At 47.7% G+C, this 12,227-nt stretch overlaps 1 protein-coding gene across 1 annotated transcript in view; it reads right to left on the reverse strand.

The window, feature by feature from the left end:
• Positions 1 to 2,077: 2,077 nt before the first annotated feature.
• The window catches only part of ELP3 (elongator acetyltransferase complex subunit 3), a 96,052-nt gene continuing 85,902 nt past the window's right edge, over positions 2,078 to 12,227 (reverse strand). The window contains exon 15 of the mRNA XM_051613570.1: positions 2,078 to 4,727. Within this exon, the coding sequence (XP_051469530.1) occupies positions 4,651 to 4,727 (77 nt within the window). The 3' untranslated portion in view covers positions 2,078 to 4,650. The remainder of the gene's footprint in view (positions 4,728 to 12,227) is intronic.

Genomic DNA, 12,227 nt, shown 5'->3' on the forward strand with positions numbered 1-12,227 from the left:
GGGAGGCAGTCCTGAAGGGTAAAGAAGTCCAGGAAGGCTGGACATCAAAAAAGAAGTCTTAAAGGCCCAGGAGCAGGCTGTCCCTGTGTGCTGAAGGACAAGCTGGTGAGGAAGAAGACCCGCCTGGCAGAATAGAAAGATTTGGCTGGAGCTCAAGAAGAAAAGCAGAGTTTGTGGCCTTTGGAAGAGAGGACAGGCCTCTCATGAGGACTACAGAGGTGTAGTAAGGCAATGCAGGGAGAAAATTAGGAGGCAGTTGAAGCCCAATTAGAACTCAAGCTAGCTACAGCTATCAAAGACAATTAAAAATGCTTCTCATAATACATCAACAACAAAAAGAGGACTAGGGAAAAATCTCCATCCTTTATTGGATGCAGGGGGAAACTTAATGACAAAGGATGACGAAAAGGCTGAAGTGCTTAATGCCTTCTTTGCCTCAGTCTCTAGCAGCTGAACATGAGCCAGCAATGTGCCCAGGTGCCCAAGAAGGCCAATGGCATCCTGGCCTGTATTAGGAGTAGCACGGCAAGCAGGACCAGGGAGGTGATCATCCCTCTGTACTCAGCACTGGTGAGGCCACACCTTGAGTACTGTGTCCAGTTTTGGGCACCTCAGTGCAAGAAACACATTGAGGTGCTGGAGCAGGTGCTGAGAAGAGCAACTAGGCTGGTGAAAGGCTTGTAGACCAAGTCTTACGAAGAGCAGCTAAGGGAACTGGGGCTGTTTAGTCTGAAGGAGAATGAGGGGAGACCTCATCACTCTCTATAGCTACCTGAAAGGACAGTGTAGAGAGGTAGGTGCTGGTCTCACAAGTAAATAGTGATAGGACAAGAGGTAATGGCCTCAAGCTGCACCTGGGGAGGTTTAGGCTGGACATTAGGAAAAAATTGTTCTCTGAAAGGGCTGTCAGGCATTGGAACATGCTGCTCAGAGAGGTGGCTGAGTCACCATCCCTGGAAGCGTTTAAAAGTTGTCTAGATGTGGTGGCTGGGGATACGGTTTAAGGGTGAACATGGTAGAGCAGGGTTAAAGTTTGGACTTGATGTTCTAAAGGTCTTTTCCAACCTAAATGATTCTATGAAATGCACCGTGTGCCTCTACCCACCTCAGCATCCCTCCGGGCCCCCTAGTGTGTTATTTTGATACCTGGTCCCAGGCTGTCACCCTGTATTAATGAAGTTTAGCTCAAGAGGTGGCCACAAAGCTTCAGACATTATCATGGGAAGGATGTGCACAGCCCCTTTGCTCCCAGTGGGGCTCTCATGTTCCCTTTGTACCTCCTCTTTTGTGCAGCTAAAGGTGTCTGAGATCTTACCAGACTTGGTGGCTTTGTCACTCTCTGTACCTGGTGTACAAGAAAGCCTGAAACTCTTCAAATAGCATGAAGAGTAAAATGTGGGTTTGCTTTTCCCAGCTGGTAACCACACCACAGGCAGCTGAGTGCTCTGCAGGAAAGGATCCTGCCTAGACTTAGGTCAAAGCAACCACAGACCCCACAAGCTACACTAAAACCCATGGAAAATTTGCACACACACAATCACAGAATCATTTTGGTTGGAAAAAAATTGTAAGATCCTCAAGTCCAACTGTTAACCCAGCACTGTCAAGGCCACCACTAAACCTCAGCACCACACCTACAGGGCTTTGAAAGCCCTTCAGGGACGGGGACCCCACCACAGCCCTGCGCAGCCTGGGCCAGGGCCTGAAAACCCTTTCCATGAAGAAATTGTTAATAATGTCCAATCTAAAGCTCCCCTGCTAACATGTCCCTTCCCCAGCTCTGTAGGCAACTGACACACACCACTGTAGTTTTAAACTCAGACAGATATACAGGTGACAAGCCATCCCAGAACCTTGACCCAAACCTCTGCATCTCCTGGGCCACCCCAGGCTGCCCCAGCAGGGCTCCCTCGTGTCCTGACAGGGGTCCCAGTGGCAGAGCCACCTCTTGAGACCCTCTGACCCCATCCCAAGCCCCAGCACTGCAGCAGACAGGATGTAACACCAGGAACACACATTAGAGGAACTCCCTGTTCCTGGCAGAAGCAAAGGCTCAGCGAGAAGCACAAACCAACTATTCATTTGGCTGCATTTATATCAAATGGACAAATCAATCCATCACACTTCAAAACAAACCCAAGCCTGTGCAGACAAGCCCGGAGAGTTTTGCAGGAGCTGAGTCAGTGCAGCATGAAATCGCCCCAGAAAGAACACACAAATGGGAAGCTAAAAATAATATATTCTCTCCCCCCGCAAATCGCTGTATTTCTTTATAAAGCTGCTTGTAAACTCGAAGCACATTGGCCTTTTAAAAAAACCAAACAAACCTATCTGATCTTCCCCAGCTTTGCCCGAGGGCTGCGCTTTCAGATGCAGGGGAGCGTGAGCTTCTCTGGCCAGTACCTGAAAAAAACCCTGGGCTGTCAGAGCTGGACGCATCAGAGTGATTCATAATTATGTCAGTGGTACCAGAACAACAAATTTTGCAGAAAATTTTAAGAGTTTTGCACAGCAATTGCATCCCCTCTCAAAGCATCCCTTTCCATCTCCCCTGCTTTTATGGTGGCAGAAGCTTAATGTGCTCCATTTACCAGCGTCTTGGCAGATGAAAACAACCAGTTCAACAAATCAGGAAGCAACAGCCTCTGTCTCCTGCCTTTACATCAAACTCTCTGTACAGGGCAGAAGGCTCAAACAATCTTGGGGTTTAGGTACCTACAAGCTGCTCTGTGGTTTTTCACTCCCCAGCCCTTAAAACACAGGGCACCAGCATCTGCCTTCAACAAGAAGCATTTTGTTGCCAGATGTTTGCGTTCTCTCCCACAAGGATGCGCTTTTTCCGAGTGCGTCTGCCGGCGCCAGCGCGGTTCTGGCCACTGACCCCCCGTGGGAGCAGGGACAGATCATGGTGGTGGAATCACATTGATGCTTTCCTTCAACATAAGGAAAAACTTCTCTCCTGTGCGAGTAACAGAGCACTGGAACAGGCTGCCCAGAGAGGTTGTGGAGTCTCCATCTCTGGAGACATTCAGAACCCCTCTGGACCTGTTCCTGTGCGATCCACTGCAGGTCACCCCGCTCTAGCAGAGGGTTTGGACTAGAGGATCTCCAGAGATCACTTCCAACCCCAACCACTCTGACTCTGTGACTCCTGGAGCTGCTCCTCCTCCCAGTCAATCATGTGTGTCCAAGCCCGTGTTATTGGCGAAGTTTCCAGAAAGCTTCTGACACAAGTAATTTGTTAGAGTCACACCTGAAATGTCAACATCTCTATGAGCTGCTAGGCTGGATTTCAAACCCGTTTTTGATTGAAATGCTATGAAAAAGCAGCAGGGGAGGTCAGAGCTCCAGCCACTCCCTTCTGATTTTGAGAAGCCAAGCTGCAGCACCAGGCACACGGTGCTCTTGCAAACCCCAAATCACTGACACCAAAGGACACCCACCTGCCCTGTGTTACCCCCACAGGAGTGGGGAGAGGGGAGGAAGGTGCTTTGCTCTTTGCTCAGGGTCACAGCTCCCCCTCATTGCCCATCTCACTCCGTTTGCAAAAAGAAGCTTTAATTCTATCATTCCTGATAGAATTCCCCATGCCTGGAAAAGGCAACCATCACATCCATCTCCAAGGAGGACCAGAAGGAGGATCTTGATGAGCTTACGGGGAAGTCAGTCCCCACCTCCATGGTGGGACAGACAGGGACCAAACCCTCTCCAAAGCCCTTTGCTGCAGTGGGATGGGGACAGAGGGGGGGAGAGCTGGGAACAGCCAGGAGGGATCCCCTGTAGCCAGATGGTGCCTGATCAACCCTACAGAAGGCTGCGGGGAGGTAACAGCAATGTGGGCAAGGGAGGGGTGTGGATGTTGTACACCATGACCTTGTCCAAGGCCTCTGATGCTGCTGCCACATGACATACTCATGCCCAAATCCATGGAATATGGACTGGAGAAGTGGCAGAGCGGGTACTGGAAACACACACTAAAAAGCCAGAGCCCATGAGGATGGTTATGACACTGTGGACTCTCCATCCACATCCACTGAGTATCTTCACCCAGTACATACTGATGTAATTGGACCTGCTTTGAGTGGGGTTGGACTAGAGTTCTCATTAGGTCCCTTTCAACCTCACTTACTCCATGGTCGTGCATCCTTGTAGAGATTCAGTTTAAGTTTTAATCTCAGTTCCTACCACCTGCAAGGTAATGGCTTCCAATCCTCATGGTCTCCTACAGTAAAAGAGTCAAACAGCAGCGCTTGGGATGGACAGAAAAAATAAAACAGGCACAGAGAAAGAACAAATTAATGTGGCAGAACAACCCACAGAATTTCAATGGTGAAACATTAAAAGGCCCCTGACAGTGTCACAGAAATGATGTTTTTAGTTCACCTACACTTCAGTCCTCTACCAGAGCCCACCTTGGAGATGGGGTAGGTGTATATGGACCTCTCCTGGGCCAACAGGCAGATCTCAGGAGAACTGCTCAGCCCAGAGGAGATGCCCCACTTGCTGCTGTGGGCTCTGGCACAAGCAGCTCCTTCGCAGTCAGCAGGCTTTGGTTTTTAGTTTATGCTTGTCACCTTGAGCTTTCCTTCTGGGATGAGTCTTGTCTCCCCTCCAGTAGCTGGTCGGGGTAAGGAACAACCTCCTGAGGCGTCAGTCTAGTCTTTTCACCATGTAAGGCCCTTCCAGCTCATAGCCAATCTTCCTGTAGTAGTTCCTTGTGCCAACACCTGTGAGAAGAAAGACAAAAAGGTTTAATTCAGTGCAATGACCAACTGGAGAAGCCAGAGCCAGACAGGGAAGTCACTTCCATGGAGGGATGGTGCCAAAAGGAGCTCGGCCTCTCCAAAGAGGCAGTGCTGGGCCTGCCCAGCTGCTGTATTGGTGTGGGGGTGTTTACTTGTTAGCATCTGGACCAATTATGGTGTTTTTAAGGAGGAGACATGGGAACACAGCTGTTCTATCTGCCCTGAATCATCACCGTGTACTTTGTCCTGAGAAAAGGCTGTGAGCTGCAAGGGAGAGAGGAAGCAGCACAGGAATGATGGTGAAACGTGAGTCAGGAGTTCAGTGTACCCCAGGTAGAACAAAACCCAACAACAGGCTCTTGAGAAGTGGCGGCCCAGCTGCAGGCATCATTACCAGGAACTGAAGGGCTCTAAAACCCCACAAACTCTGTCCAACAGCTCCTCAAAATAAGCCCAGCTCCTCTTCAGATAGAATGTGGGCTCCATGGCTGGAATCCAATTTCCTTGTTGAAAACGAGAGCTCCAAACATTCTCAAACAGCCTCTTTCCTCTTCTTCCTCTGCTAATGAGACCACACAGTGTCCAGTCAGGGTTGAGCTGGGCCCCACTAACCCCAGGACAGGTCCAGCACTTCCCCCCCACCTTTTCTACTCTCTCACAGATGCAGACATTAGTCAGCAGGGGAGAAAGGAATTCAGCATCACAGCATCATTGTCAGTGCAGCTGGTGGGTAGGGACAGAGGACAGCTAAGATTCAGCTCTCCATCGAGAAAAGCAGCTCCTCTTACCTCTCATCCCTCCAGCTAGTTCCTGGAAACTGTGACACTTGCAAATGGCTCTCCGGGAATTGCTGCATCTCCTGTGCAAGAGTGACCTGTAGCCCCCTCCTGCCCACACATCACTGAGGCACTTTAACCCATTGCTGCTTTGACAGATTTCTTTAAAACAGTGGTGGTGTATTTCCTGAACACAGGTCACAGCAGTCACCGAGCAGCTGGAGCACCAGAACTCCAGCCAAATCCCCACACAACATCCTATGGAAGTATTACATTAAGTTCAGGTATGGAAAAGATACCTGAAGCCCAGACCTGAGATGTTCTCCTGCCCCTCATTCCACCTGAAGCTGCGAAGAGCTCGATAAAGGACAAATAATCCCCAATTGGGGAATACTGGAGCAAACTTACTTCCAAGCAGTGGCAAAGCCCCTCTGACGTTGCAGTAGAGCACTGTCCTCAACTAAAAACATCCTGGACCCAAATTCACTCACCCACGGCAAAACCCAGGGCCACTGTCCACACTCCCCTCTTCCTGATCTCTGCCCAGGAGGGCCTGGATCTCTGACCTGGAGTAAAACTACCACCTTTAACAATACCTAGAAGAAAACATCGTCTGGGTTTGTTAGCAGAGATACTGGGGTATGACATAGAGATTTTGGCAGTAAAAGGGCAAAGCCACTCCAGCAGTGGCCCAGAACAACTTGGTTAAAAGGATTAATGAAAGCTAAAGCTGAAGAACCTCTTGAAGGTAAAGGACAATCGAGTAACTCAGCTGATGGTTTTCAAAACATCTTAATCGGAGCTATTTAACACTTCCCCTTTTTTTCTAAAGCCCTTGGGAAATGTGTGGATTTTCAAGAAGGAAGTTTAGATTGTGTGGGAGCATCATCTGCTGCCTCCATTAATCTCAGAGCTATTAAGTGGCACTAGTTAAGCACCAACTCTTCCTCATTTCAGGGCAACAAGTTCAAGCCATTAACAAGAATGATGATGCAGTCAGGCTGCCCCGTGCCCCAGGGGTCCTGTTCTGTGCTGCTTTGGGAAGCATCTCAGTCATCATCCCAGCCCTGCTCGTAGCAGGAACTTCATTTTTGCAAATTATTCTTGCAAAAAAAAATTACTGCCCTTCAATAGGAAAGTCTCCTCTGAAGAGGAGGTAGGAGATGCCTCAGGCTGAAGGCTGCACATGAAGATCGTAGGATCAGAGAATGCCAGGTTGGAAAGGACCTCAAAGATCATCTGGTCCAACCTTTCTAGGCAGGAACACAGTTTGGATGAGAGGGCCCAGAACGCTGTCAAGCTGAGGCTTAAAGGTGGCCAATGTTGGGGAATCCACCATTTCCCTGGGGAGATTATTCCAATGTCTGAAAGTTCTCATAGTTAAAAATTTTCTTCTGATGTCCCATCAGGATCCCCCCAGGAGAAACTTGCAGCCATCATGCCTTGTCTTCTCCATGTAACTCCTGTAAAAGGGAGTCTCCACCTTCTTGGTAGTCACCCTTTAAGTCCTGGAACATGGCAATAATGTGTTGCCTAAGGCTTCTTTTCTCAAAGCTGAGATACAGCACGTTTCCCCTGCTGCTCAGCTCTTAACTTGGAATGTCTTGTTAGCTCCAGCACTGCAGGACTGCTTTCAAAACAAGAGGCTTTTAAGAGGAAGAGTTCTCACCAAGACATTACAAGAAGCAGCCACCGGGTTTGTGTCCAGAAGCATGAAAGCCAAGTGTCCAAGATTATGTCCCCTGGCCTGTGATCCCATAACAGATTAAAAAATAACAGATTAAAAAATAACAGAAAGAGAAAGGCAGAAATTTACTGCTTCCATTGAGACTGTGCAGAAAGTAGAGCCCATCCACAAGAGGCTTCATTGTGTTTCAGTGCAGTGGGATGGGGCAGGGGCATAGGGGCAATATCTACACCTGATAGCTGGGAAAACAGGCAGGTGTGGAGGCACAAAGCAATAGGACAAGGACTTCATAGAATCACTGACTGGTTTGGGTTGGAAGAGACCGCAAAGATCATCTAGTCCCAACCCCCCTGCAAGGGGGGCAGGGACACCTCCCACTAGACCAGGTTGCTCCAAGCCCCATCCAACCTGGCCTTGAACACTGCCAGGGATGGGGCAGCCACAGCTGCTCTGGGCAACCTGGGCCAGTGTCTCACCATCCTCACAGCAAAGAATTTCTTCTTAAGGTCTCATCTCAATCTCCCCTCTTGCAGCTTGAAACTGTTCCCCCCTTGTCCCATCACTCCCTGCCCTTGTCAAAAGTCTTTTCCCAGCTTTCCTGTAGACTTCTCTTTTCCAGGCTGAACAACCCCAACTCTCTCAGCTTCCTGGTGTAGCAGGAGTGGATCAGCACCTGGTGCTCAAGCCCACACCTCTATATTACATGTGACTGGTGGGGGGTGACTTCATGTTGGATTTTTGGTACCCTGGACTGCACTTCCCCACTACACACTTGATTTGAAGTTGGCCAAAGAGCCATTCATTCAGACCCCTCTGATCCTTTCAGAGGGTGGACTGCATTTCATCTGCACCTGGAGCAAAGCTTGTGGTTTAATTTCCTCTGAAAGGAACCATGCTGAAGGGCACCAAAACCTCCCCATGAGCCAAAGTGATGCAGAAGTGAGGATGAGGATGGGCTTCACTTCAGCTGCTCTGAACCCAAAGGCTAAAAAACCCAGCTGACAATAATCACTAGGATGCCGTTAATAAAAAGGTATCTCCTTGTAATCAGAGTCTATCAGGGAAACCACAACCAGGATGGAGGAGGGGTGTTTTGAGATCAGCACAGCACAACTGGAAAAGAAACGGGGTGTTGAAGCACAGAATTCAAAGTAGGCTGACAGCCAGAAACCGTGCACAGCCCTCCTCGTCCATGAGAGAAATGCAGCACAGTAGGCACTGTTAAATGGAATAAAAGGACAAGGGGAAACGGCCTCAAGTTGTGCCAGGGGAGGTTTAGATTGGATATGAGAAGACACTTCTTCACTGAAAAGCTTATCAAACACTGCAACAGGCTGCCCAGGGAGGTGATTGAATCACCATCCCTGGAGGGATTTAAAAGCCACATAGATGTGGTGCTTGAGGGACGTGGTTTAAGCACTGGACTTTACTGCAGAGTTGGATTAATGGTTGGACTCGATTATCATAAAGGTCTTTTCCAACTAAAATGATTCTATTAAAACATCTGTGAGACACTAACACCTGCCTTTAAGTCATGCAGAAGGAATCCACCTTCATACCTTCACAGATGTCTCCAATGTGAAAGGATCACAAGTTTGTATGAATGCAACATCCAAAAAAACCAAAGTTGCAGGACTGACTATGCTGCTGGCTTCTGATCACAAGGAGAGGATGAACATGCAGACCTAAAAAAATCAGAACTACAGCTATTAAAACAAGGTGCCATTTCAGCTGCTCACAAGTCATTCTAGGGGTCAAGTGCTGGAGAAGCAACTTGTAATGCCCAGCCTGCACTCAATACTGCCCATCAAGCATACCTGATGGCACAAGTTCTCTTCCCAAATCTTTGCTGCTCTGATTTACAGCAAACACATGACAGAGCTGGTGAGACCTGTTCAGGCAGTGCTTTTCCCACTGCTCCAAGTCACACTCTTGATTTTCAGTGAAAAGAAACACTATCCAAGAAATACAATAAAAAAAATATCACACAGAAGTGGAAGAGTAAGATCCAAAGTTGGCCCAAGGAGCTTTTTGACTTTCTGAGCTAGAATTAGCTGCATTTCTCATTCTGGGTCTTTAAAAGACTGTTTTAAATTTTAACTATTCCCTGTAAGACTGTGCAGGAGATGATAGTCTGAACTCAGCAAAGCTGATTTCAACCAAACCCTTCCCAATTCACTGACAGTGATTTGGTTGAAGGGCAGGGGCTCCTGTCAGGCCTGTCTGGAGCAAAACCCATGGCCAGGGGCCAGCTGAGGCTTTTTGAAGCATCCCTGACTGCAATCTTCAAATGACATGTCCTCTGCCAACAGCTGCTGGCTAATTTAATTGCCTTTTGTTCTCTTCTTTTGGAACCATCTGAATAATGGTGAAGCAATGGTGAAGCCTACTGATAAAAACCCAAACCCAGCTTTCCACTGTAACGTTTAAACCTCAAAATGAATTAATTAATGAAAAAAAAAAAAGTCTGCCTGTAGCAGGGGACAGAGAAAAGTGACCCCAGTGTCAGGGTTAAACACCCTTCTGGCCAGAAAGGTGAGCAGTTAGCACGGGACTGTTTCCCAGGGGATGGCAGCAATCAGATTTCATTGCTCACATGCAGCAGCCCCTGCCTGTGACCTTTCCTGTGCTGAGCCCATCAATACACCCTTCTGACTCAGCCCTGCCACACAGAAATATTGCCATGCCATATCCCGGGCTGAGTATCCTCAAAGATTCCTTCACCACGGCTCACTAGGCACAGAACTAAGTGAAAATGAGATTGTTTTCAGGATCATTAAAGAGCTACTAATAGTTCATAAAATTTCCATAGCAGAGACTTACTGAGGCACACAGGAGACTTCTCCCCACAGAGGGCTCCGCATCTTTTGGCAGCAACTAAAATCTTTTCTGAAGATGCACAGTCAAGGCCTATTGTCTCTTGCAGCTTCTTTTCCCCTCAAAATATTTCTTGGAAGAGGCTGGTGGGGCCTTGTGTGCCAGGCAGTGAATCTGAGTCAGCTGAACCTTTCCTGATTGCCGCAATCCATGAATGTGCCAGCAGCAATTCTGGTGACAGCAAAGACTCTTCCAGGGTTTTTTTGGGACTAACTACCTGGCTCAGCGCTTTGCCTGAAGAAGGGAGAGTCTCAGGCTGACTGCACGGACACCTGGGTTGTCTGTAGGATCTCTGGCAAGTAGGATTGTCCTTCAAGGGGGCTGGGAAAAGGATTTGTGGTTAGTGCAGGCAACAGGACAGGAAAGGGCGATGCTACGTTGGCTGAAGTGCTATGGATTTCACCCAGAATGAGCAGGGAGCCTCAAGCCAGCTATGGGGATTTGGGATGGCCGTGGCTGGTTCTCATGATAACAGAAAGGATGCTCCCCCTGTCCACAGTGATGCTCTCCAAAGGGAATGCTCTGCCATGACTGGAATATAATTTTTGTGGTTTCGAAAAGGCACTGAGAAGGAAACAACAAACGCTTCCGCAGTCACCTGCAGTACTTCTGTGGACATCAATAAGACACAGCGACAGCACAGAGCTGGGCAGGAGGCTTGGAAGCTGCTGCTGCCCTGGGACAGACCAGAAACATCTGTATTTTCAACACAGATGGAAAGCAAAGGAAGAAAACAAGAGCTCTGAGAGAATCTCGTGTCTCCCATGATCAGACCAAGGCTGCCAAAACATTAGGAGGATTCAAGACCATCAGTCAGAGGGCATAAAGTTCACATTTTAGAGGCTCTCAAGACTTGGGGTCAAGTGACTTGGAGCCTGATGCCAGTGGCGAGTGAGCAAAAACAACTGTGGGTCTTGGGGGAGACTCAGAAGAGAAGTCTCAGGTTTTTCTTAACATTCCTTGCTTTGACTTCCACCAAGTCCAAGAAGAAACTTCAAACAAATACTTTGTGAAACCTTCTGCCACCCAAAACTTACACTCTGTGTAGGACTTCAAAGCAAAGCTGACACTTATTGGCACTTGGCAGCCACTTGGGCAACCATCCAGAGCTAGCTTCAGAGCAAGCCCTTGCTCTTCATGTTAGCAGGACCGATCTGCTTCTAAGAGGAAGGGTCAAAACTAGAGTTTCAAACACACGAGTGGTAGGAAAACCGATGAGAGAATGTTTTCTTGTCTGTCGTGTGCTGGACACTGACCCCAAACCACACACAACATTTCTAAACTGATGCATGGGGTAAAAAATGCACAGCAGCTCCATCCACCACCTACTGATGAGTTTGCTTTGTTTGCTTTGGCATTTACACTTTTCACAATGCTGGATTTTATCTCCAGGGAAAACACCAGGCTGTTCCATGTGAATCACCACCAGCCAACCAACAGAAGAGACTGGTAACAATGGGGAAAAGGCAAAGGATCCGAGATAACCAAAACACCTTATCAGCACCAAGGAAAGAGAAAACAACATTCTTAACCCCACTGAGAAATCCTGGGCATGTCACAGCAACCAGGAAAAAGTCATTAATTTCAGACACCAAGGAACAATCCTTGCATCAATCCCTGCAGCAAAGATTTTTTTCATTATTATTTTTTTTTTCAGATTAGATAACTGGCAACTCATTTCCCAAAAGTTCCTAAAGATACTGGGAGATAAATATCCTCTGAAAACTAGAAGTAAGGGCTTTTGGAAATTTTACCCAGTATCTTGCAAATACAAGACTCTCAATTTTCAAGTTAGCAATGAGAAGAAACATAAACATGCTCACTTTTCTTTTAAAACAATAGATTCTGTTGAGAATTACTGAGAACTAGGAACAACTAATATTTTGGCAGTCATTAGAAAACATAATCTGGGCAATGCAAATGGAAAATAGCAATGCAATACTTTTCTTAAAAAGATAACTGAAAATATTTCTATTTCAATAAACCTGCTGCAAAAACAGAGCACTGAACACTCTTTTTGGTATTTTTTGCACCCATAAGCACATTGCAGCACTGGGGTCTGAAGTGTTGTCCCTGCAGAGCAACTCTTCCCGTACGTTTCAACAGTTTCTGGAGGGACTAAATCCAGGGATGGGAGAGTTC

Source organism: Apus apus, chromosome 3 (genome assembly GCF_020740795.1).
Source record: "Apus apus isolate bApuApu2 chromosome 3, bApuApu2.pri.cur, whole genome shotgun sequence".
NCBI classification, from domain to species: domain Eukaryota; kingdom Metazoa; phylum Chordata; class Aves; order Apodiformes; family Apodidae; genus Apus; species Apus apus.